This window comes from Myripristis murdjan, chromosome 21 (assembly GCF_902150065.1).
Source record: "Myripristis murdjan chromosome 21, fMyrMur1.1, whole genome shotgun sequence".
NCBI classification, from domain to species: domain Eukaryota; kingdom Metazoa; phylum Chordata; class Actinopteri; order Holocentriformes; family Holocentridae; genus Myripristis; species Myripristis murdjan.
Genome location: NC_044000.1, coordinates 18,201,044 through 18,228,881, shown reverse-complemented (window position 1 = coordinate 18,228,881; position 27,838 = coordinate 18,201,044). Strand labels below are relative to the sequence as shown.

Genomic DNA, 27,838 nt, shown 5'->3' with positions numbered 1-27,838 from the left:
GATAGAGGGATGAGAAGGGAGGATGATTGTCTCTGACACCTGTTCAAAGGCATTTTATGGGGCCTCCGCCATGAGAACAGTATGACTCACGCTGGCAGAGCATCAGTTGATTAGAGGTGTGTCATTTAGCAATCCTGACATCTCTGTCAGTGAGTGATCACACACAACAGGCCACGGTCTTTTTAACCACAACAACACAGAGCGAGGCCCAGAGAATGTCTGTGCTTGACACAAACCTATCCCTTGCTAACAAGAGCCAGACACATCAGCCAGAGTGCTATTCTTGGCAGTCAGCACCAGTCGTCTATGAAAGACAGATCGTACAGCAAGACCAGACGTCTACCATGGGGATTTTACAGCGACCACTTGAGTGGTTAGTTAATAAAATGTTTGGTTTTCATATTATCTTTACATATTAGGGCTTCCTGTTCCTGATTTGGTCTTACTAATTAAGTTAATCACCATGGATTGCAGTGTAGAAAAAGTGCTTGGTGTGCGTAGTCCTATGAAATACCATAACCACAGTGGGATTAAGGACACGGCAAGGGCTTACATGAGCAATGACAGCACTGACAAAAACTGCTGCTTTAATTAAATAGTCCAGTTTTGTTTGGTAAGGTTCATTTGTCTGGCTACCTAAAACTGCAGGAGTGGGCACTGGATATTGAACACACTAATGCACTTAATTCTTGGCCGCTGTGATACAGAATAACAACAATTTATTTGTTAATGTGTTGTTATGGGGTTCCTAATGATTAAATAAATAAATAAATACACACATCTACTCTTTGCTGTGGTCATATACATTAACATATTAACATAGCTGAAATGAGTGTCGTAATGACCCACTGCAGCTGTATTGCATTATGTGATCACAGCTTTATATGTAAGCTACAGGCACAGTGATCTGAAATACAGCAATTTGTCAATACATTACTTTAATTTGTATGGCATGTATGGCATCAATGGTCAAAATCGAGGTCGACCTTTTTGAAACAAAGTGTAGTGACTTCGCTTTTAAGTATCATCAAGATTAATTGGATCTCCATTCCAGAAAACCACAAGAGTGATGATGGTAAAATATTGTCAGAGCTGCAAAGGGTCTGCGATGCATTAAGCAACTCTCTTGGAGGAGCACATGAAAGGCACTGTCCTTATATTAAAAGAACTGCTGGGGAGGTGAAGGATTCTCCTCAGGAGAAATCAAAAACACTCTTTTCCCACTGCCACACTGACAGTAACTCACTGGGCTGTCAATCCATTTTAATCAAATTACTCTGATATTTCAAACAGTCTATTTTAAAACTGGAATGACATAAGTCTGAGAGATTTCTAGTTTCACATTAGAGGAGCTGTTTTGAATCAGATGCTTAAACCACACAATATTTCATTGTCTTTGGAGCGTTGCTTTAAAGGACTCTGGATGGGAGGCTTAGATGAGCGTGGAGATGAGCTGGGTTGAGGGGGGATCATTGGCAACATCATCACAATGTCATAAGCCAATAAATGTGAAAAGAAGGAGTACTGGCAACACACATCACACATAATCTGAAGTTATAAATTAGTTCTGAGTCAGAAAGGGGAAAATGTTTGTTTGCTTTGCACATGTGTATCTTGACTTTGCGTCTAGGGACTTAAGGCGTGAAACTGAGATAAGCTGTACACATCAAAAGAACCTGCAGTCATTGAGGCTTGTGCTTGCAAATGACTCAAGGCTTCATGGAGCGGTGTGACTCTTGTGTTGGTTAACTAGTCACTCAGCAACTGAAGAAACACATGTAAAAGATTCCATTATGAAGTGAATGGTGTGAATTTTCCACCATTTATTATTGAATTGACCAGTTTGCAGAACCTCTTTTTGAAAACCCATTGATATGGTGCTACCATCATCAAATGTCAGTATAACAGATTTGGTAATGAACTGAGCCTGACAAATAGTATTTCACCATTTTCTGTCACAAGTGATGAAAAACAGGCAGCCTCAAAAAGTTTAAGATAAGTAGTTGATAATGTCAGTAATCCCAGGGGTGGGATGTGGTTAACAGTCACCTATCATCAAAGCATGGAAAAAAGAAAGATCATTTCCCCTCTAGCTGTGCTGTGTAAACCCTCCTAACATGTATCCCATATGTTTAGCTCCTCTTGAGCATCATAAACGTGTTACAGGCGGCGTGGCCACAGTGGCCTGTCCGGACACCAAATCACAGGGCTCCCTCAGGTCAACTAAATCTTGGGTGCACTCAGCACCTCAACACAAACGGAACTGTTTATGTTAAGAGAAATTTTCAAAAAGGGGATTTATGATTAAGCTGCTAATTCTCTCCCTGTTGTATTGCTGATTTCAGGTTGTGGACCCTCCCCCAGATGTTCATGCCTGATGCGTTATATCTGGTGAGACCCGCTGCAATCATACAATATCATCCTTGTAATTAACTCAACAATCAGTGGTTTTGGTGATTTGGGTTGTTAATGAGTATTTTCGCTGTGATGTGGATGATGTTGAGATCTACTGCAAAAAAAAAAAAATCACCATTTAAACAAGTCATTTTGGTTGATATTTAATCTGAAAATCTTGTGGTTTGAAAAAATCCGCCCATGAGATGAAATAATACCATTTGTTTCCTACACTGTTTAACTTGGTTGACGATTTTTTTTTTCTGGGAACAACTATAAATTTGTTGTAACAAGGCAGATCAGCCCACAAGTATCAAGAAAATAACACCTGATTCAAGAAAATTCTGGCAAAAAGTCGATGAGCCTCAAGGGGGAACAAATGGGATTATCTCACTGGTTTTAAGAAAAAAACAAGATTTTAACCCTGAATATGAGATCAAATGACTCGTTAAGATGGAATTTTTTTTTTTTCTGCAGTGTTGTTGTGGAGAGTGAGAGTCGCATCGATGTGTCCAGAGGATTTGCTCTCACTGTGAGTTATAGCAGGTTGCACTGCTCTCCAGTCCCTCGCCAGCCAAACAAGACCTAGCCCTGCCTGCGAGCATGCTGAGGCCCAGGAAATGCTCCTCCAGCTCCACAACTTTGCCATCACTGATGTCATAAATTGAAGTCATGAAAAGTATTGGATGCTGCTTGTACCCTGCATTTTTCCAGAGACCAAAATAGCAAGACTTGACAAATCCCTCTGAAATCATAAAAAATCTATTCAGCGGGCTGTTAATTTATATATTATGTAAATATTATGTGTTAAATCTTTCACAGCTGGCCATCACTGAGATGTTTTCTTTGTGAGATTTTACAGACCACAGCCACAACACAAAGTCCACCGGCCTAAAGGGCTCTCATCGCCTGTGGCCGACACACAGAGGTCTCACAGAGAGACACCGAAGGACCAGAGCGAGAGTAGCTGACTTTCACCAGCGGGGCCCTCTGTTTGACATCATGTTCTCTTAATGAGAGCCAGCTGCCCACAACATCAGAATTCAGCTTCATACCAGCATAAAAAAAAAAAAAAAACATAAAAGTTAGTGCTTTAAACATGTCCAGATTCTTTTGTGTGCCACAGGCAGTACTAGCCTGCTCGTCAGTATTACAATCAATGGTGCCTGTGATCATCAGAGTGGAAATGAGCTCTTAGCCTTGGAGCATGCAGACACACACACACACACACACAGCGGCAAGACGTAATACCGCATGTTCATTTTATAAACATTGTGGTTTGCTGAGCCATGTGTTGGCTTTGCTTGTAATGTATTTAGAATCAGCGTCTTGATACAATACATAAAACATCATATTATCCTGATGCTAATTTATTAAGGGAGTCAATCAATCTTAACTCTTTTCTCCTCCGTGTTTTGTAATAGTTTTGGCTTCTAGGGCCAATATTTGGACATTTAAGCTGTTCTTTTACAGTGTAATCAATTTCATGCTCCTTTATCAGCACAATCCTTGTTTTAGTTTTCCCAATACAACAAATGGATTTAACAGACATAAAACAAAGGCCCGAAAGCCTTTTTGTAACTAATAATGGCTTGTGATGCCATCATACTACACATAAACAAATAGGTGCATTTATTAGTTTGGGTATGAACCAGATGTGGAGTGATCCACAGCAGGCCTTTCCTATGGATAATACAGCAGACAGGCACATATGGTTGGTGTATTTGACAGATAGTCTTTGCCAGTCTGGAACAATCAAGACGGAGACAGAGCAGATTTTCCTTACAGAAATGCTCCGCAAATCAAAATGTATAATTGCATTTTAGCCAAAGAGCCATGCCAGCTACATGAATCAGATTTTTTGGCTTATTGTATAAAGAAAGAACTGAGGTACATGTGTTTTAATCTCTAAACAATCGTCCAAACTCACTTTTTCAGCACTTGTATTTTTTGTCACTCAACTGTAAATGCACACATAGCCTGCAAGAAAAGGTGCTGAAGCATCATTTTTACACGCCAAATTCTGAGTTTACATTTCACGTTTTAACCACGAAGTACGATGGCAGATCCGTCAACTTATTAACACTTTTAAATTAGTGTTTTGAGTCAGAGATCTGTCAGCAACATCTGATCCTGATGTCTTGTGCTTGAAGAACACAGGCTAACGCACATGGTGGTAACTGTTGTCACGGGCCAGGGAGGACTTAAATACAGAATCTCAGACCAGAGGTAGAACAGTAACTCTATGGGATATGAAAACTGGGAAATGCACATTTGATGATCTGGTGAACAACAGAGGTGAGATAACAGGTATATATACAGAGAGAGAGTAATGAGGAGACAGGCACGTGCGTCACAAAACAGGCAGGCAGACTAGTGATTGGATAATGAGCTGATAAGGAAGAGCTGCAAGCAGGTAACAGGTGGAAGAACAGGTTGGCGGGAACAACAGTAGCTGCACGGAGACAAAGCAGAGAGAGAGAGAGAAAGAGAGAGAGAGTGTGTCCATGACAACTGTGCCTTAGAGGCCATCCGGGAGATAAAGCGGAGGAAGTTCTGCTCTCCCTCGACACAATCTGTTCCAACATCCTCTGTGTGGATTCCATCTGAACCCAACCCCTGACCCCTTCCTTGTCCCTGAGCCCAGGTCCTGCCCTCCTGCAGCAGTCCATCCTCCTGGGTGCACGGTGACCTCTGAACTTTGCCCCGCCTCTGAGGCTCGGCTACCGCCAGCTCCATGACCCTGTGCACCGACTTCACAGGAGAAAAAGAACACAAGACGGAAAGTCTCCTCTTGTCTGCCTGGGGGTGTATGGCCTTGTGAAAAACTCACACCACCCAACCTGGACAAAGGTTAAGAAAAAATTGATTACTGTGTTTTCAGTGACTGCTTATCAAATTGTATCATTCAGAATGAGCACTTCACTATAACATAGTACAAGTTTGAACAGAGTCAATGAATCATAGCATACTGGACCCCATAGCAGCAGAGGCCCTTCCTAACTTCATTAATTATGACTCGGTCGCTTAGGTCAACATTTGTTTCTTCTCAGGAAGGAGCATTAAGGAGATTAACACTAATCAGAAGGGATTATAAGCAGCTATTACCCAGCTGGATGGTACTTCTCTGCATGATCTCTTCACTTTATACGCCTGCGGGGAAGCATGTTTGGTTAGGAGAGAGGGATGTGGATAATGATTCCTCTGAGGACGCTTTCTTTATAAACACAAACACAAACTGGGTTCTCAGTGGACCTCTTGTTTACCTTTGACCCAACCCCAAAGAACATCAAGTCAAGCCTGATAGAGTCTGTTTCAGCTCAGCACAATGGAGGAAAATGCATGGGGAGTGTTTCATAAGTAAACTGATTGTGAGGAGGAACAGAAGGGCTATTGGAGGTATGGTGTTGGGTAGCATTAGATCGATTGCACATGGGTTTACAATAGATTCTGCTTTTGGAGCATCATATACTCAGCAACTGATTTATACCCTAAATCTGTGGTTCCTAAACTGGGGTCTATTGACCACCAAGGGTGCTCGGGGAGTCACAGGGGCTCCCTTGCAAAAAGGCAGAATAACTTAAATTTACTTGTATTAATTTGAAATTAAGAATAACAAAGGAATGTTTAAGTGCAACTGTTTGGATTATGATTTTTTCTCCACGTGACAGCATAAGTCTTCTCAGAGAAGATTCCTCAGTCAAAATCCTCTAAAATGAAGGTCCATCGTCTACTGTGCGTCTATTTTGGGGGTCCTTGACATGTAAAAGTTTGAGAACCCCTGCCCCAAGTAACCTTTCATCCTAAATAAATCCAGACGGAAGTTTTCTAAGCAGAGACTGGGAAACCGTGTGCACTGTGGAGCCATTGTGGTGGCCAAGGGAATGGTGTCTAAAAGGAATGACAAAGAATAAAATGAATGGCAAGGGACAATGAGATGTTTTTACTTAAGTGTCCTTGGTGTACTTTGTGGCACAACCATTCATTTATCTAGCCTTCCACTCAAACCACCCTCAAGTACACCGGCATACCGACATTGGTCCACTGTTTTGTAGATCCAGTACTTATATAATGTGTGCGGTGCGTGTTCTCAGGTCTGCCCATGTGTTCTGGTCTTCATTAGACGTAGATTGAACATCCTTGCGGCCTGACAGAAAGAGCCTTTCATGTGTCCCCTGCCTGGTCCCACTCACCAGAGCCTAACCAGAAACACGCCACAGCCCAGGGCAAGGTCAGAGTTCTCACCATACCACAGCATTAGAGCAACATTGCCTTTCCTAATGGAGGGGGGAAACACTCTGGTTATTTTTCATCAATCTCACAGACAATATATTCCATCTCATCATATCTAAAGAGTACCAGCGCAAATGGGCTCGATCCATGTGGTAGCAATCTGCAGAGAATGTTTGGCTCTGCTTGACAGTCCCGCTGACCTGAAACTCACATGAGAGTAAAATTGGGAGCTTTCAAATTGTTCAGGTTACAATCGATGTCATCTGAAGAGGAAAGGGAGAGTAAAGTCCATCCATTTTATTTTTTGCCTCATACATCAAAGTTGAGCCAGGATTGTACCTATCATCAGAACCTAAAGTCCGCCCATCCTTTAAAAGGGTAATGTTACAGTTATTCTTTCAACTATTGTCGGGTGATCCGCAAAAGTGGCTCGCAAGATTTGATAAATAGCGATGCACGGCTCATTGCAAAGTTAATCTGCAGAACGGGTGCTAAAGGGTCACAGGAAACGTGCGAGAGAAACAAGCTATCTTTGTTGCTCTCCTCTGAAAGGAATCAGTTGTTTTATTCTCTGTTCTAATAAAAAAGGCTAATGTCAGCTAGAAAAAGGGTAAATATTTGACTGACTGGGATTATTCAAAGAGCCAAATGAATAATATTGTTTTCAAAAATATCTGTTTAAATTTGAAAACAATATCCTCTGTCTGTCTTTCACAATAGGAATGTAATGTCATGTGAAGTGAATAAGCCCTCTCTGGGCTTGTACCATTGGAGACAAAGCTTTTGTACCGACGACTGGCCTATTATTTAGTTGTTGCATTTTTTCTTTTCTTTTATGTCCTCGAAGAGTTGGACGTCTTGCAACATGCCTCAAAGGAGGCTGGAGGCCCTTTGTTTTGAGGTTTTCACACTTGAGGGCCGTGGTATTTGCTGTGTGTAGAGAGGGACTGTGACAGCCTGAAAGGGAGAGGGGCTGGGCTGGCTCACAGAGAAAGAAGGCTTGGCTAAACACTGGCCTGGCTCCTGGAAAAGAGAGGGGGATTAGCGTGCACAGACTGAGAGGAACTAATCTCCTGTGACATAATAGAACTGTACATAAACAACATCCCTGAGAAGTGAGTGGTGAAGCACTGACTGACTGAAGAGGCCGAGTGTGTGAAAACCGGGGCTCAGAATAATTTGTTGCGCACTGTGTAAAATGGTGAAGTTGAGACTTCACCATTCAAACACTCCGTCTCTAAATCTGGACGTCTTTAGAGAGACAGCAGCCAAACAGCAGGGCTGCAATGGCGCAGATGAAGACGGCAGTATTACCTCACATATATACAATACATACACACATATAGTATACCTATAAACACAAACACAAACATAGAAGCACGCAATTCCCTTCCACATGCAGTGTACAGCAGGATTTCTTCGATTACATTTTAACATGGTTTGATTTATGATATGGTTTAAGAACGAGTGATCTCTAAGAGCAAAATGCAGAATTAAATCTTTTGCTGTTCAACATTGGAAGGATTTATGTTCCAGTTTTTCAGGACAAGTTAAAACTTCAACCCTGCCGGTCTCATTGGTGGGTTCATCATTACAAATGCATGCTGTGGCCAGCCATTGTTCAAACCCACAACACTTTATTTTAAATTCTAGTGGAGACCCCAAGGTTTCTAAAGATACTAAATATGTCCTGCTGAATTACAGGGAAATGTGTATAAAAGGATGCACAAGACATCTAGATGTTTTCTATTTGATGAAGTGGTGCAGCCAGAAAACAATGGCATCTGGGTTTGAACATTTCACTCAATTTAAGTGTGATATAGCCGCAGTGAAGAGTTGAAACGAGCAGATACACAATGTGTCTGTACCATTGTCATACGATATGGAAAAAGAAACTACTTGTGGGGAAATTCAAGGGAAAATAAGAGGTTTCAAGAGGTTAACACTGAATCCTGAGACAGCAGTATGGCATTACAACAAGTTGCCATCTTTTTTAGTTGAAAATGCCAGGTTTGGGTACCCAGCACAATCCAGGCAGAATACCACAAATTCTTTGTAACTGGAGGCTCATGGGCTTGAATGCTTCATTGAACTGGGTGAGATAAGTGAAAAAGTATTGCTTGCATCGAATTCCCGATGAACAAGGGCCTGAATCACCAGTTGCTCCAGTGAAGAAATGCTCAGTTGTGCATTACATGCCTGAAGTAATGCTCTCAGGTATGATTATATAACCCAGCATCTACCTGAAGCTGCTTCTGTCAGCCAGCGTTGTAAGAACGTTAATTTGCTGGGTGATGTATGTGTTAAATTATGTGGACGGTATGAGAGTGCGCGGCAGACTGATGTGCTATCAAACACTGTTCTGCATTCACTCCTCACAGTTATATTTGCAAAGAAAGCATCGTTTGAAATGCACAGAAAACCCAGCTTGAGATTTTAAACTCACAAATCAGATACCCCATACATAAAAACTTAACTTTTATGGTGTCACTCTTACCACGGCAGGCTTTATTTTCTTATAAACATTTCCACATCTCATTTTATGAGGGTGAAAGGCTGGTGAACAGTGGAGGGATTTAAATCTTTTCGAACACACAACTTCTCTGAGAAGCAGAGCATTATGTCGAGAGGTGCCCGACCCCAGCTATAGTAAATTCACTCTGGCTGGTGAGCTGGATGACCTGTTTATTTGGACTTGCGGAGTGCATGTCTCAGGCTCCTGGATCCATCAGTGAATATGCTGTATTGGGAGTCTGGCATGATAGGTTTTACAGCCAAAATAAGCAACAGCATCGGCCAAATAGTCCAAAGCTGGGAGGAGAAGTGTGTCTATTTACTGCTCGCAGCAGTTTCAACTAAACAAATAGCAAAGGGAATAGGTTAAGGATTATTTTATTACTTAGCAGTTTGTACAGTTTCTACCATGGAAAAATAACATGTAACATAAGACTGTATTTACAATTCCATTTTTACAAAATGTCTTTACAAGATTTTTTGCCGGTTCAAAAATTCGAGACTAAAACACACAAAACATACACATTCACACACATCCAAACCAAACATTGTAATACACACATAAATAAATATAGACATTCACTGACTGTTTCACGACAAATATTTCTACAGCCAAGAACATATACAATTCATCATTTCCACACAAGTTATAATTTCATTAATAAACATTACATATTACTCCCAATATAGTTCTTTGTTAATCTGTTAATGAAATATTGCTAGCATATTTAAAAGAGGTAACACAGACATTTTTCCATGCCAACAGAATGCTAATGTTTGTCATGCAAAACCATTACAAGCATTCATTTGAAGCAAGTAATTCATTTACAGTTCAAAAATCAAATGTACTACATGCAACATACTATGAGAAATATTCTGGGTTAGACAACAATGACTTTAGTTACATTATCCATCAGTATTTACTGTATGCCTAAGCGCCTTTTTAATGGGTAAAACAAAATAAATAGATGGATTTCTACTTTCCTTTCTTCATGAGTAAACGATTGTTTTACAATTGCATGGCATTTCCCTCCTTTCATGTTCAAGTGTCTTCAATCAAGTTGCCACTATGTTTTTTTTTTTTTTTTCTTAAACCACAACCTAAATTTTATGTCTCAATCAGTCGAACTGGAATTGCAAGTATTCTCTGATCAAATCCAACTGGAGCTGCTTGTTTGCTGTTGCTGTGTAGAATATTGATTGTTGGACTACAACAATTTAAAAGGTGCCTGTATGTTGTTTTTTTTTTTTTTTCCTGGAAATTCAGAACTGTTAGTGTAACTGGTGAACTACGTACTAACCAGCGCGGAAAATGAGGCCTACAGTATACATGTGACTGTACAGATCAGCGCCCATCTGGTGGTGTCAGTCAAGGGAGGCATTCAGAGGGAAACGTATGTGTTGTGGAGCCTGGAGAAGAAGGACCCGTGTTTCGTGAGCAGGGGGGTCAGTTCATGGTCTGGTGTGCTGTGTTTCTGTTTGGTTCCACACATTCCTTCCCTGATACACAGGAGCAGGGAGCCACTGGTACTTCTCCCTATTGGGTTTGCCTGGTCTGGTGACTCAGTGTCTCTCTACTGACGGCTTCTGATGATGAGAGTGGTGCTGCCGAAGTCGAGGTCCTGCAACACACACATGACCAGAGGCCCATCATGATCAGATACAGCTTTAGACATTCATATTAAAACAGATGGTAGACTAAAATATTTTTTTTTCAATAACATTTTTCTTATTGCCATCATTGGGTGTAGAAAACAGAGTGAGAATCTGAAGGCCTTTCTATACAGAGACCTATCGGTTGATTTCTTCTGAGTCAAAGCAGCAATTTTGCTTGGGGGTAAAAGTTATTTTCACAGGTAAGAGAGGAGCGATCCAATCAGGATCATCCTCAGTTTATATTCCTCCCGCCCCCCCTGTGCAGCTCAACAGATGGCAGTAACAGTAACTGTTATCTTATTAGCATGGCGTGACGATTTTGTGCTGTTCCTGCATATAAATCCACCGTTTTACCGAGAACTGTTTGACCATTCTAACATTATATCAGAAGAGGAGCGCACTGGAAAAGTGCTTCAATCTCATGGAGCTTCACTTAGCAATAGTGTTAGAAGTGGACTCCAGTTCTACTACTAAAAGCCTCAAAAGTGCAAGCTTTTAGCAAGTGAGCCCTGAAGCAATGTTAGCTATGAAAACATTTGCTAACATATTGTTGCAGTATTGTTAAATCCCACAACTATTTCAGTTCCTACAAGCACACATACTATCTCTTTGCTGGACAGTTGGTTGGTCTTACGAAAACTGTTATCCCACAAGGGGGATTAAAGCCCACCCAGTCCCTGTGGAATTAATTAATAATTAGTATTACTACAGAAAATGCAGACACTAAAACTATTGCAGTTATAGCCTTTTAGGAAATTGCAGATCTTAGTGGATGATAAAGATAGTACTCAAGAATAATATTAATTCTGGAAAATCCCCATTTTAAAGTGGGTTTACTGTCCCTGTAAAGCAAGAATCTGTAGACTTTCCATATAAATGCTACTTTCTATCACCAATAGATAATAGTGCCTTGACTGATACCCAGGTCATGAAAACCTTTACATGCACTACAATTGCTGATCTCAGCACCCAGTGTGCAGTAGCTCTTTCCCAGGAAAATTCCCCGTGCTGCACAGGAAGTGAGGCCTTTTTATGTTTCTGGCAGCAACAACAGCGGTTTGTTTGGGATAAATAGAGGTAGAATAGGGAGCAATGATTGCTGCCTTGGCTGAACAGACAAAGAAAGCGTACCACCAACAGAAACAACTGTTTTATATGTTTCCAGAGATATCTGACACAGCAACCGTGTACAGGGAAATAGCTGATGGTGATTTAGTACTTACGGTGTTGAACTACTGGTAAGACACTTGGGGTCTGGAAGGTCTTGACGGTAGCAGGACCCTCCCCTCCAGTTGTTATGACTTGCACCTCCAATCTGTAATAGGTCGCTGGCCGCAGGTTTGAAACCACAAGCAAGTTATGGTCCTGTCGGGCAAAGGAGAACAGCAGAAAAGATGCAATCAGCCTAAGTACAACAGGACATGTTTTTGAATTTGACTGGATTTGAATTTGAATGGGATGCTGGCTAAACCTAGGGAGTATCAGCTGCTGCACAAGCCACAGACAAAAACAAAGTCTTTGTTTTCATAAGACCTGTTTTCTCTTTTTTGCTGCCAGCCTGATAAAGCGTGTCGTGGGTGGTTTTATTTATAGATGAGCTTGGCAGGCTGGGAGGTGCAGACAGGCGGAACGTGTTGTTGATAGAGCAGATTATGTAGAATAGCGGGTTTTTCAGAGCTCTCACAGAGGATGAAAGAGGAAAGAGCGAAGGTAGATGAAAAGGTAGAGGAGGAGAACTTCCACCAGGGCACAACATTCGCTGAGATCTATCCCCGTGTCTGTCTGCACACCACAGCTTATCACAAGACTCGTGTAAAGAGGCCACAACAGCACTATCCTTAAAACACCTTCACCACTGACAGACGCTGTACAATGGATGGTGAAAGAAGCACTTCTTTTCCTCCAAAGCAATGCATTTTGTTGGATGGGATATATACACTCAGTGGCCACTTAATTAGGTCCACCTGTACAATCTAATACAATCCAATACAACTGTTCTGCCATAAAGTTTTTCTGATGCCTGAGGTGTTTCTAATATTTTGTCCCCCTCATGTATATAAATCAGGACAAAAAATTAGAAACACCTCTCAATATAATATAATACAGTACAAGCAAAGTACAACCTCAATAATAAATGTGGAATTAAATGTACACATTCTCCACAATGTCAACGGAAACTTAACATTATAAACTTTCTTAAAAGGTAGAATTTATGGCAGAGCTGATGCAGTGAACTTCATTAGATTTTACAGGTGTACCTAAAAGTGTCCACTGAGTGTATACATATGTATACTCTGACTGAGCTTCTGAGCCTGTGCTATATGGAAAAGTATACAAGCTACAGCCTGCCAAAATAGTCTTAAGAATACACTGACATTTAAGAGTTGGAATAGGAATAAAGCAATCCAACCTAAGTAAAAATATACTCACAGGAGGCAGGATCTGGGACTGGGAGATGATGCTGTTGGGAAGGCTATTTTGCCGGCTCTCGGTGGTGACTTCAGCCCAGGTGACCTGGAAACCTGTGATCCGCTGGTGGGGAGCCACCCTGGACACACGCCACAGGAAGTTGCCAGTGATGTTCCCCTCATTGATGGAGAAGGAAGCGGTCAGATTCTCCGGCTTGGCCAACACCTTCGGAAGCCCTGGAGCTGTTATGAGAAAGTTTGGCTTCAGTTGTAGTGAAAATATATTCCTCATATAGAACAAACTGTTTGAGGCATTCAAAGGTGTTTTTAGATTTAACCATTTATTGCAACATTTGTTAAGTTCAATGTGGTGTACAGACTCTGATCTAATAAGATGCTCTTGGCTGTGTACAGAACCACAGCCTAACTGTGGTGGCATGGGATGTTAAAAAAAGCAAAAGTAATAAACTAACTAAATAAATAAACAGAAGGTAGACCTGGGTGATATATCTATTTTATACTGATATTATGGCATGACACTTGATATCATCTGGGATTTCGGATATATTAATTTTGTGATGTGTCATAAATGTATGTCTTCTCCTGCTTTTAATAGAGGGATGCAATTCTCTGAAGTTATTAGACTGCAGCAGCTGTTCTCTTATTTGCCACTACCTGCTTGGTCATCATATCCACACTAATGACTGTTTATTGATAATCTCGTGTGTATATGTCTTATGAAAGCATCAACAACCATCCCCACCATATCGTCATAATACTGATATGGAGGTATTTGGTCAAAGATATTATGATTTTATTTGATATTTGATTTTGTTCATGGTGTCTACAGCAGCAATAGGGTGAGCATGAGCGAGTGTAGTGAGGATTGGTCTTTAAATTGGCCGCCTTGTTGTGTGAATGATTTTGTGATAGCTGTGGCGGGAGTCATCTGACAACTGGAGTGCATGACTCTGTATCCTGCCAGAAACGAAAGCTATAAGCTTTATTTGAAGTTGGCTATGATGTCTGAATGCTAAGACTTAATCCTCACCTCCCTCCCCTGGGCAGGGGATGTGTTTGTGAGTCTTGCTCCGGATGGTAGCGCAGGATGGGGTGAGGAAGGTGGTGCTCTCGTCCTTGGAACGTCTCTTGGACTTGAGCATGTGAACAGTCACTTTGTACTTGCAGGAGAACAGCAGGCCTGGGAGGTTGATGTAGTTCTCCTGAGCCAAGAAACACATTATTCAGCCCTGATGACTTTGACATGTCGCCCAGGTCAGGTCCCATGGAGCCTCAGAGATAATTAAATACACAGAGCCAGGGAGGATCACATTCCCGCTCAAGCCCAAGGAACATGCCCCACATTACAAGACCACTTTGAACATTCACATGGCTGAGGCACTATTCCTCCATTCAAACTGCAAGGCAAATAATGAATTCTTTTTTATGGTTTCCAAATGTAGCACAAATACAAGAAGAAATTAATAATAACCATGAGCAAACCAAAGTGGGTTCATGTGTAATTCTAAATGAGAATGGCATGTAAATCCATGTTAATGAATTCTGTGCAGCGGTCTAATACTTTGCACCCATTTCAGACTTTAATCATCTATTGATCTTAACAAAAATTGCCTTTCTCATCTCTTTTCGAGGAAACACACACACACAAAAAAAATCTTGCTGACTGGTGGATTTAGATCTTGCATTTGTAATAAAGCAGTTCTACATTAACAGGCAATCCCAAGAGAAAGGGTGTGTGTATATTCTCTCTGATATGAAACAGCTCTGATTAAAAGTGAATGAGGCGCCATGCTCACACACAGGGGTCTAAGAGCACAAGGCTGGAATCCTTCCCTGTGATCTATAGAGAAAGGATGTATATTTCCTAGCAACCAGAGAGCTGGTCCCCAAAGAATGCATTGATTGCCAGGCCTCTGCCATCCTGTATCAGCCTGAGCCCAACCAGCCAACTCCCTACCCCCAGAAACTCTCCCAACCCCCACCCAAACTCTATTGCACCCTAAAAGAAGCCCCATGCAGCAGCACGGCTGAGGCTGTTGGAGGTGAATGGTCCCCCATTCCGGGAAACATTGTTTAAGCAAATGCGTTTTATTGGCCAACACACCACATGCCTGACCACACGACTGACTCATAATATTCAAAACAACAGCCAGTGATTTGCCCAGTGCAAATCCAACACAACAGGGCTTCGGACTTACTCAGTGGAGATGTTTTCTTTAGAGGAGCTGTCTTTTCTAAGCATCACACAAAAGGTTAGGCACGTGCTTTGCATAGCACAGAGCTGCTGATCAAGCCGTGGCTCTTTGCAGTGGGCTGTGCTAGACAGTCTGAAATGATTGCTAGAGACTAACCTGCGTGACTGATTTCTCTGGTCCCCGAGTCTCATTGTGGCTGCAGTACTCTGGCATCCACTGGACATGGTAGCGACTCACCATGGGGTCTGGAGCAAAGGGAGGATGAGAAGAAAGAATGCCATTCAAATATGCCACAAAATACAACAATGCAGCCAATGAACATTAATCTTTAAACAAACAGATACAAATCTCTCGTTGACTGAAATGATGATATCTCACAAATATGACTCTCGCTGACATCTGTTGTCTGGCCGCTGTCTGAAATCTGCACATTTAATCACTTTGATCCCATCTCCATTCTGGGCAGAGGTTGACTTATCTCTTTCCAAACATGAAAAACAGAAGCACTTCCTTATTACTTCTTGCATTAGCTTATAAACTATGATTTTCCTGTTCCCGTAAGTTTTGGTTTTGTTTACTCAATGCCCACTGCAGAACCCAAACATTTCTGCAATGATTTGGGGGTTTTGCAATCTCAACAATGGAGCAGCAGCCTCGCCCATGGTGGGACGCCAGCTTTCAGCCACGGTCTATAGCAGCAGCATTCACTGTATAGTCGCACCTCACAGACTAATCAGCAGTGTTTATCCTCCCATCACCCTCATCTTATTTTATTGAATTTATTATTCATTCATCTGTGTCGTTTGGATGTGAAATACTTCTCCGATTAATAATTGAGTTATGCTATGTTAGCCCCTCGGCAGGGGCCTGGGTTGTGGTGGGGAGATAAAAAGGGTCCTTTGAAGGCTTAGACACAGATCTGGCACTCGGAGCCCCTGAGCTCTTTGGAAGCAGAAGAGAGGAATTACAGGGAAGCGGGAAATTGGGAAAAAATAAACAAGATATGCTTAGCTGGGTCTGACAGAGAGGGGAAGTGGTATGTAAAACAAGAAAAGGGACATGGAAATCAGGTAGAGAACAGAGCCGCAGCAGTGTTTGATAAATCATGACTGGAAGCTTGCCTTAGAAGAGCCGCCACTGCCGGACCGCTGTCTTTTGTCTATGTGTTGGGCAGACAGAGATATATTATCTTAGCTGCTGTACAGTAAAGTTCTCTTACGTCTGCTGGAGACAACCCAGAGGGCCAGGCTGCTCTGGATCACTGAGACAATGAGCGAGAGCTTAATCGTGGTTCAGTTAACCTGTCCCTTTTTTCTGTCACAGAAACCAGACATCTAAGGACTCCATCTCTCCAGGCCATCTGTATGTCTGCATGCTTACAGCAGTGTAACCCAGGCTGTCAGAGTGAAAGGCAGGGTCATCCTTAGCTCAATGAGCGGCAGTGCCACGCTGCCAGCCGAGTCAACTAACAAGCCAGGGAAAAAAGGAGATGGACCAGGACTGACTGACTGCCCCACAACACTGTGGTTCTGAAGCCATGCTTGACCCCGTCATCATCACTTAACTCTCCAACACCAGGCCAGAATTGCTTATAAATCTGGGCCAAAACCCAGAGGTCTCTGTGATTCAGCAGTAGGTCTCTCCAGTTCCTACACCAGGCCTCTCCTTCAGCCAGCCTTTGCATTCTTGACTCCAAGATGTGGAGCTTGGCTTGGGCGATGACATATATTAGTAACATAACATAGACCAGTGAATGGGACTTGACAGGTTACCCTGAGAGCACGGCTTTCAAGGTTTCCATATTTCCACTCTGGTATTAACAGCGGGGCTGGAGAATGGATGCTGCTGGGACAGGCATTCCTGGAGGCTTTAACCCCTCATGGTGCTGCTACCCGCGACTGTTTCTGTTCCCGATGACGTCAGGCCTTGTAAAACAAAATGGACCGCTTTGACGCTAATGCGAGGGCGAGGATCTATTAAATACAGCTGTCAATAAATCCCATCGCACAGCTCTGGCTCCCTGTGTTTATTGTTCTTTACTAAACAGTGGCTCCGCTCTACCAGCCCATGTGCAGGTTTACACCCGTTCACCCAGCACTCACATTACCCACCACTCACAAAGGCACATTGTTTCATTTATTTCATCTACATCATCTGATACCAGCTTTAAAAAATGAATCTTCCCCTGTATGAGTAACTGAGAATCACTCATAACACAGATTTTATTATGGTGAACATGAGTCAAAGTGACTGATGGGAGAAATGGGGTGGTAATTGGATTCTAATTAGAGCTAGGAACCCTTACAAGATTGTACGTACCTCCCCGGTTCTTCCAGTAGACACGGACCTGCAGCTGGCCGTCCTGGTAGAAGGGTGTGCCTACCTCTAGAGGGCCAGAAGGGCGTTTGGCCAAGGTCGAACTAACAGGGGATATCTCCTCCTTCTTCGACTTGAGCACTGATTTTACTGGGAAGAGAAAAGAGAAATGTTTGCTGTTGTAGCTAAGACACAGCAATGACTGTGTTGTTGCAATCTCTTCAGCATGGTAACAGAAACACACAATTTCTTTGTAAAATCACAGTAGTTACTATTTGGTCTTTACGCATAAACATGTGGTTTTGTATGGCAAAAACACTGCCAAGATTAGCGGTTCAGCTCCCTATGGAAGCACCCATCCTCAAAGCGCACACACTCGTAAGGTTTGGTTCATGGTTTCTAAATACACAGCAGCTCCGTACAAATGTCGATGTGCTGCCAACATACCTTGGCACACGTGCGTCTCGAGTTTCTCATGACAGCGTACCTAAAAACTCCAGGGTCTTAGTGGCGCTGAAGAAATGTCAGCTCTCGACAAGAAAAATAAAAACATCGCAGACGGCCAGTAGTTACGATTCCACTTTGTTCAGCCAATCCTGGATGGCGACACATTATGTAACAGCAGCGCCAGCCACCTTGTCACGTGCGACTCTCCATTGCAACAGCTAAGCCTGTTTGTTTTGGCTGCAATTCCAGCATTTTGACAACTTGAGTCCCACTGGTGTCCATTTCCGGGTGTAGCACGAAACAAGTGGCAATAAAAATGTCCACCAATTGGCAGATGTTGATAATATAACAACAGTTTACAAGTTATGCATCATAAAGAGCAAGTGAATATTGCCAAAAGCATCCATCTTTACCTGAGTCGTTATTCTGGGTGGTACTGAACTGGAGAGAAGCCTTGGAGCTCTTCAGACGCACTTGCCCCCAGTAGGTGACAGCCTGCAGCTCCACAGTGTAAGTGCTGTTTGCTTGGAGGCCCTCCAGATCCAGCCAGCTCTGGGCCTGTGACAGCAGAAAACATGCTTACTGACAGCATTGCGTGATGGGGACAACACTCTGTCACTTGAACCTCCTTTCAAAGCCCTGTCACTGTCCCAGCCATTAATCCAATCTCAGCTCAGCCCAGCCCAACACAGCTCAACCCGGGTCTGTGGGAAAGCCCAGTTATTGGGAACACATGTGGGGCTGAGGAAGGTATCATGGTGAGGAGATGGCCTTCAGGGCCTTGTGAAGGAGACATGTTATCAGAGCCTCCCAGGGCTTCCTCACTGTGTGTTTGACTTGCAGCATTCCACCACCAGCGTGAGCTTGATGAGTTCTAGTTATTGACTGTGCGTGTTTTGACATTCCTCTACCAGCAGGCTGCTTTCAAAGCCCCGAGGTGCCAAAGTGGAAACCAGTAGTACATGTGTCAATAGGTGTCTGGTGTCTCCCACCTCTATCTCCTCCTTGCCACATCTGCTCTGCATTTCAAAAACTAATTCAGCAGAAGAATCTATAAAGGTGCATGTGGACTGTCTAGACAATCCGTCTTTCTGCTTGAATCTGTAATGAAATATTCTCGACATAAATACCAAAGTATCTGTTATCATTTCACACATTACTGTATGCATTATGCATACCTTTTGAGGTATATTTTTCCACCTGAGATGTTTTGCCCAGCAAAATGTTTCTTTCATGTAAGACAGCATGTGATTTACAGCTATTATTTATATGATTTATCTGCAGGCCTCTTCGGTTTAAAGGGGTTTAAGAACGCACTGTTCCAATCACCTGTTGTTCCAGAGGCCTAGGTTAATCCAGTCAATACTAGGGAACATGGAGGGTTCTTATCTACAAGCAAGGCGACCAAAACTCTAACTTGTTCTCAAAATGTAAAAAGTCTGTAAAAAGTTTCTGTGTTGTCTGTCTTTGTAGACTCGTAGCTTGTGTGCCATTACATTCTGGTTGATTGGAGAGAGACCTTATCTGCGTGACATCCCAGGCAGGGTGCCATAAAAACTCTCTACTTCTGGCTACACATAGTTGTCTATGTTCCACTATGAAAAATGAACTCTTCTTAAGAATTACAAGGGCATGAACAATGAGTTGTACCAGAATATTTCTTTCAATAAAAACCCTGCTGCATATTTCAACAATAGACAAATTGGGTGTACAATCATACTACATAATGATGGAACTTTGAAGCTAATCGGATCTGCAAACCCAATCTCTCATAGTCCCTGGAGCCTTCCATGTACCAGTTTGGGAACAGCAGCCTTACACAATCAAAAACAGCGCAAAGGAAAAATAAAACCTCCAAAATACTAAACAAAGCTGAAACTTTTCTAAATAGTAATAACGATAATAACTCTGACAATATGAATCCAGATATCCAAGAAATACAAATCTCTTACATTATGATTTAGCACTATAAATGGGCCTTAAATGAGATACTCTGTTTTCTTCCAAAGCTTAACTGTTCCTTAAAGGATATTTTCACCAGTCTGAGAAAATAAAACAATGAATAGGGCATTGTGTTGATCTGTGCGTGATTGATAGCCCTTGCAAGTGTACATAATCAAATGCAAGTGCCTTTCCATGTTTATCTTTTTTCCGTTGTGGGTCTGTGGTTGTTATTTACAGTGATGTGCTGAAGCTGGAGGAGGGGATGGTGAGATGAGCTTGGATGAAACCCAGTAGTCTTCCAAGAGAAAGAAACAGAGAAAAAGAGAGAGAAAACATCACTAAGACAGCCAGGGCAAGACGATTACCCCGTTGGTGGTCTTTCTCCTCTTCTTCTTGGACGGCACCATAGATTTGCCAGGCACTGTCCAGCTCCAGAACACTTTGTAGTGATGGATGGGAATATCAGGCTCCTCTGGCAGCGTCCAGTTGAGACGGACTGTCACCAGGCCTTCGTCACCCAGCGTCATGTTGGTGACACGTAGGTTGGCTGCGCTCGGAGGGGCGGATGGATCTGAAGACATAGCAACAACAAGCAACAACACAGTCAGTCGTGACAGATTTTAATACATCTGTGGCCATTTAGGGAGCAGTAACTGGAACTGAAGACAGAGAAAGCCTCTGGCTCTAGTATGTGACAAATATTCAGCGCAGGCTGTTTTTGCAAGTATAATTTGAGGTTGAATGTATTACAAGCCAGGACACCTTTCACCACTAAAAGAGAGCTGTACATTGCAGCTGAGACGGGGAAGGGGGGGGGCTGCAGTATGATGGTGTGTAAAGTAATTAGTCCTCCATTGACAATCTGTCATGAGATGTTATGACAGGTGTCATGTCATGTCTGTGACAGCGTTTGGCAGGACAGAGAGCGTAGGTCAGGGGTTAACAAACACATGCTGCTAACTTGGGCTCCGTACTCACATTCCATCTCTCCCCGGTACTCTAAGTAGGATGTGTGCTTGATTGTGTGTGTGCGTGTGAGTGTGTGTGTGTGTGTGTATGTGTGTGTGTATGTGTGTGTCCAAGTACGGCTGGTTCTGAACCCATCCATCTGGGCTGTGACCCAGCCTGCTGCCGGCTGCTGTGCACAATGCTGATGTCAGCCTGGTGTAGGAGGAGAGGCAGGGCCAGATGCCAGACTAGAGGGAATAGCCCCTTAATAAGAAAATGATCCGCACCACAGCCCAGTTAGCTCTTCTCTCCTGCCCTCTCCCACCTGAAACGCATTTAATCCCAAAAGCCCAATTGGACGCATCGATTCACTATACCAGCTGATGTTGGCCATGCAAGATAAATAAGCAGTCAGTTCTTACAAATTGCTCTTACAAACTATGGTAGTGCAAAATTGCAATCAGATGATACAGCAACACTGTGTAAATAACAATGGCATGACAGAACGGCCACGAGCATGTCAAATTCGTGACAGCTCCCATCAATCTATCACCACTCTGGCACTGATTGGCCTGATTGGGGATCATTTTCCACCCCTGCAGCAGAATCCTTTTCCCACCTGTGTGTCTGGTTCTGTCAAGACCGTCATCCAGAATGCTCTGGGGACCACATGTATGACTACAGATTGACAGGAGAGGCCAACACACACACACACCACCAAACACGTTAATTCTTTTCTTTTTGTCCTTGGCACAGGTTTTGGCATTTGGCACAGGATGGTGAGCGCTTCATTACCTTTGCCAATGTTCCACTAGCGAACAGATATGAATTATATCTATCTATACGAATACGGTATGTGTTTATTCATGTCTGCTGAAGTTAAATGCACATTCAACAGTTGACAAGGTTGTAAATTAACATAAAAGCAATCCCTGCAACACAAGGACTATTTGAAAAAAAAAAAATAAAAAAAAAAATCCTGCTGTGTTGTGAGTACAATAAAAGTTCAGGCAGCACTAAACCTTGAGGATGCATCCTGTGCAGTTTCACTTCAATTCAGCAGAACTGGTGGGCACATGGCTCTGCCTCTACATGTCAAACAAACACACACTATCTGATCTGGATCCGATGAAATCTAGACACAATATTACATTCGCGAACCTGTAATCCCTGGGAAGCACACAACAATTGGCCATGCTTTTAACAAATGCCATCTGTAGCACTACCCAGCCATTTAGTGTCATTCAACATCGAACACACAGGGGAGGGGAGTCGCGCAGCAAAACAGGCTGCCATCAGAGCTTGTTCACTAATCTGTGGCAAAGATCTGAAGTGTGCCTACGTTACCTCATTCCCTCTGGAAGCTAGACAACACTTGCATTCATTTGAAACCTGCAATATCCTGACTAATTCAGACATATTACATTTTATACGACTGTAAAGAGGGGAAAACCCCTTCTTTGAAGACATAAATGAAGATCTGGTTGCAACACAGAAAAGAAATGTTCAGCACACCCTGTCCTTTCTCATTACTTGCATTTAGCTTGGCATCAGCATGAATTACTATTTCCATTTAGCTCATTGGACAAGTGTGTAGAAACTGTGGCGAAGGAATTTTTTTAAACAAATCTAATTTAGGGTTTTGGTTAAGGAGGTAGTACAAAGAATTCAAAGGTTTATAGATGGCAATAACAAACAAACAAATACAGTTTTTAAAGGACATTTTAAGTAGTGTGTGTAACAATCAAAGTCAAAAATGCATATCTGGCTTCATCCACAATATTCAAAATTTAAACAGCACACACACACACACACACACACACACACACACACAAATACTATTGGAGTAAATGTGTGCTCTGCTGAAACACAGAGAAATTATGTGCTGCAATGATTGTTGATGTTTGTGTAAACTGACATATAAGTGGGCAAATAATAAGTGTTACTGAGTCGAATCATGTCTTAAAAGTCTTTCCCAAAGGCTCCACCTGTTCCAAGGTCTTAACCATAACAAATGGAGGGCACTGGGTGTCAAACAGGAACTTACACCCAAAGCAAGGCCACACACACACACACACACACACACACACACACACAAGCGTGCGTTATGCACACATGCACAGACCTCTGGAGGAGCGGAAGTGTTTGCTGGGGGCTGTGAAGCCGCGGGTCCCATGGACATTGACTGCAGCCACTCTGAACTGGTACCATCTGCTGGCTCTGATGTCAGCCAGTTGGACGCGCTCCTCTGCAGTCTGAGGGACAGATGGGGAGAGAGCAAACCACAGGGGTCAGGGTTCACGCCGGGTCACAGCCCCATGTGAGTTTGCTGCCACATCAGTCATCTGTGTGTTTCTCTTTGCTAAACTTTCAAAGACATTGTGACTGTGAGGAATGTGCAACCGTGTGCAACAGTCTGTCAGTGCAGTACAGCACTTTCACAGCTGCAGCATGTGGCATGCTGTGACATGTGAAGCTGAAATTTCATACAGTGATAGAAATACCCACTGTCTGATCGAACGTCTCACACAGCACAATATGAGATCTAGACACAAAACTTTCCATTGAAAGGGATGATCTTTTCAGAGTTGTGTGTATGTGGTATGTAGGCTAAAGCACCCTACCTGTGCCACAGTCTGCCACTCAGTGGCGTCATCCTCACTGGGATGGATGCCATAGTTCCAGCGGCGCTGGACCACATAGAGGACAGGCTCCACTGAGATGTTGAACTTGGAGGACCAGCGGATTTCCAGCTGACCTGACGGCTGCTCCAAAAACACTAGTTCCTTCCTGGGCTTCAGAGGGACTCCTAAAAGTACAAGTGAGGAAGACATCATCGTAACCTCAGCACTGTGTGGAACAGTTTAGGTGAACTCCAACATGAAAATTATTATTTTTCCTAACAATGTGTTGATGAAAATGGCTTGAAGAGATAAATGACACCATCAGAGTTGGACAGTTGCAGACTTGACAGTGAGACATGACATCACCACATTAGATGGAGTACATGCTGTGGGTCAACAGAATCACCGTTCTACTGTGACAGATTGTGAAGTTCTCTGGCTTGGGACAGAGTGTTTTAGTAGCTGCGCTTCTTAGCGATGATGTAGATAGTTAGCATCAAGGTATGTGAGATGCGGCTCAAAACTTTTCAGTGTCTCTCTTCTACACACACACACACACAAAAAAGTACACACATGCACACACACACGTTTACATGAACAATTCATTTGCATCATTGCTCCTCACATTCAGCCCCTTCAGACTCAGTTGATGTGGCCATATGCAATAAATTAGAGATTTATTAAGTGCAGGACTGAACCGAATGTGCAGCCAGGACAGATTGACTCTCTCGGCTGGATTTATTACAGTTGAGACGTAGTGAGTTGTTGATTGAGCGGCGGGCACAGTGATAATGAGATGGAGATTGGAAAAGCAAGTTTGGAAGTACAGGAGAAGGCTGAATACATCCCACGGTTCTCAATAAATCACCTAGCACTTCAGACCATTATGCTGGACCTCTGTCACTGCGGAGCAACCCACTGCTGCTCTGCATTTATAAACAACGTGTGTGCAGGCTCAAGGCTACCTCAAGGCCTGCCTGTAAACAACATAATCAAGACTGTGTTTTGTATGCAGGGCGTTTGATCTATTATATCCCTATTGACTCTTTATACAGGGCATGTAAAAGTGATTGATTGATGCTCATAAACTCCTGGAAGATGGAGGAGGGTCCCTTTACCGCATGCATATGGAGTCACTACTCTGCTTTGTCCCACAGATAACAGCTCGCTCTACACCAACAGCTGGTGGTCATTGTGCTGTGGTTTCACAGCTCCACAGTGCAGTGTAAAGAGTGTGTGTGTGTCTGTGTGTGTGTCTGTGTGTGTGTATGTCACATCTCCTGTGCAGTAACTAACACGAACCCTACCACAGCATTCCTCTTCCCCCTCTGTCTTAACTCATCTTCCCACAAAGTTACACAAATACTTCTGCAAAGCATAACGCATACCAATCACACACACACACACACACACACACACACACACACACACACACACACACACACACACAGAAAACTTCTTTCTTCCGCCATGTGTGGGAGGGTAACCCATACACTCTCTGCAAGCGTGCTCTTTCCAAAGATAACTACTGGGTCAGGGCTTTTCCAGGAATCATACAACATTCATTTTTCAATGGCCACACGCTTACTCCATGCTCTCCAAACCATGATGTAACTCCCGCTGAACCTCGATCAACCTCCGTCCATTCATGTCTTACTCATTCCAACAATTACACTCCAGGATTATAATTCTCAATACTCACGCACATACTATCATAATGACTGCTCTAATTACAGGGGTTGGGGAAAACACTCAAATTTGCAAATACTGCTTGCACATGAATACAGCATGACGGCTTCCCGTACACTGATTGACAAACTGACTAACTTGTTCAGACAGTGCGAATGTATGGATTCCCCAATCTCCATCTCATTATCACTGTGCTCAATTTCATATATAATACAGATGAAAGGATGGAATATATGTAATTTCATCCTGACATTTACACTTCTCGCATACTTTGCTCTTCCCCAGCCCCCACACTCCTTGTATCTTCACAGAACAGTATAGCAGCACAGTGCTTTTGATCAGTAAACAGTCATTACATGTGGAGATCCATGACACGCAGTGCTGCGTCTTCCAGAGAGGAATGTAGTCTGTAAGATCAACAGACATGAGAGAGGCGAACATGAAAATGAAAGAAGCACCGAAGCCTAATAAACCGTCTCTTCACATAGATAAAAATGCACAAAGAAACATGATATACATGTGAAGTCATAATGTAAGGTGACACTAATAAAAACTTTAGAATTGGACTCACACCCTGGAAGGTCTCATTAATTTTAAATCTGAAAAAGCCATCCATCTGCACCCACGTCACACCTCTGCAAACACATCTTTAGAAAGAAGTTAGTGAGCACTGGATGATGTGTAATAGCACTGAGATCTACTAATGTGAAAAATAAATCAATAAAAATAAGAGCTGCGGTACATGCCGAACAAAACACTAGTGGGGGTCCGTTGTATCTCAATGTTCAAAAGACACAACGATCACTAAGATGGTTATTTTTTTTTCCCTTCATCCTGCTCTGTCAAGGGACATACACTTAGGCTGGGGACCTTAACCTACACACACACACACACACACACACACACACACACACACACACACACACACACATCTGAGAGCGATCTAAGCAGGGGAAACGCTCCATTTCGCCTCGCTTGTGTTGGCTAATGGCTTCCAGCATTATGGATCATCATCCCAAAGATTGAATGCACACTTGTGCACACATAGAAACAATTATGCTCTTTAAACCATGAGCAACTAATTAGACCTTTAACACTGCAGACTATGACAGGAATTCTACCAGGACTTCCAAACTGCAAAAGGGGAATAATGTGTAAATCTAATACTGACAGTGATCAATCACCAATACCACAAGCTTTGGTCTACCTCGCATGTTTAGCTGCTCGATCTGAAGGCCTCTCAGTCCAGTGAATGGTCATCAAAGACTACATCGCTGTATTGAACATTTCTAGGATATGCCTCCTTTAATCTTTTTTTCTGTTGTTGCTGTGCATCTCCTGAGCATGAAATCCACACACTCTACTTCACTCTACGCCCATCCAAAAATATATACTTACAAAAAAAACATATTCATCAAGGTGTTCGTGCTCTGACTCACTCGCTCTTGCCTCTCACACCCAAACATACATACAGTAAGTACACAGACATGCATATAGGCACTTCAAAGCATTCACAGCATGTCACTGCAGTGGTTCAAAGCTGAATTCAGACTCTCATCTTCCACTCAGCTCACTTCAACATCTCCAACTTTGTTATGGCCTAAGGCTGCCAGCAATTGTGCTGTGCTGATATTGTATACAGCGAAGTTCCAGCTCCCATCTCCGAGTGCAGAGGCTGTAAGTCCTCTCACACAATGGCTCGACGCCCTCAGAACATCAGGCCGCCTTGGGCACTGTTGTTAAACTGTTTTACTGGAGCGGAGAGTCCTGGGTACATCTGTGACTGTGAAACCCTCCAGCTCATCCAGAATAATTTAAGACTGAGGATGTATTACAATTTAGAGCAGAAGCAGTATAAAGGATGTGTGGGTGAAATAAGAGACATCAAAGAGAGATGAAATGAAGATTCATGAGACTTTATAAGGCGCTGTTGTCCAAATTTCCGACAAAACAACACGATGTGTCATTGATATTACAGATTAATGTTTCTCAGAAATGGCTTACGAGGTGCAATAGTTTCTTAGTGAAACACTAATGTAATCATGGGGAAAAACATCACATTTTGATCCAAATGGACCTTTGTCAGCTATGAAAAGTTATGTTTTTAAAATGATTAATTTTCAAAGTTTGGATTCTTCTCAGTAAGAGAGTATTACACCTTGTAATCCATCTATGCAATACCATTTAAGATAACATCTCTAATTCCAGTTGTTTGAGTATAATACTCTTCCATAAAACAATGTTTCTCCCAATTTTAATCATCCTAAAACTCCCTAAAACTAAAAATTTGAATAAGGCCAAATTATATTATATTGTATTTGGAAATTACAAACTTCACTATTACATATTCATGTAGTTCTTAATGTTAACAAGACTGTATTAATAAAATTGTAATTATTTAATTAGAACTGCATGTTAATGGAAGTCTCATTCTACATTACAACAGTAA

At 42.5% G+C, this 27,838-nt stretch overlaps 1 protein-coding gene across 1 annotated transcript in view; it reads right to left on the bottom strand.

The window, feature by feature from the left end:
• Positions 1-10,148: 10,148 nt before the first annotated feature.
• The window catches only part of anos1 (anosmin 1), a 37,970-nt gene continuing 20,280 nt past the window's right edge, over positions 10,149-27,838 (bottom strand). Inside the window, exons 5-14 of the mRNA XM_030081486.1 lie at positions 23,701-23,885; positions 23,202-23,331; positions 20,494-20,699; positions 18,598-18,742; positions 17,741-17,887; positions 15,578-15,666; positions 14,257-14,428; positions 13,228-13,448; positions 12,021-12,162; positions 10,149-10,763 (exon numbers count right to left, since the gene is read on the bottom strand). Of these exons, the coding sequence (XP_029937346.1) occupies positions 10,705-10,763; positions 12,021-12,162; positions 13,228-13,448; positions 14,257-14,428; positions 15,578-15,666; positions 17,741-17,887; positions 18,598-18,742; positions 20,494-20,699; positions 23,202-23,331; positions 23,701-23,885 (1,496 nt within the window). The 3' untranslated portion in view covers positions 10,149-10,704. The remainder of the gene's footprint in view (positions 10,764-12,020; positions 12,163-13,227; positions 13,449-14,256; positions 14,429-15,577; positions 15,667-17,740; positions 17,888-18,597; positions 18,743-20,493; positions 20,700-23,201; positions 23,332-23,700; positions 23,886-27,838) is intronic.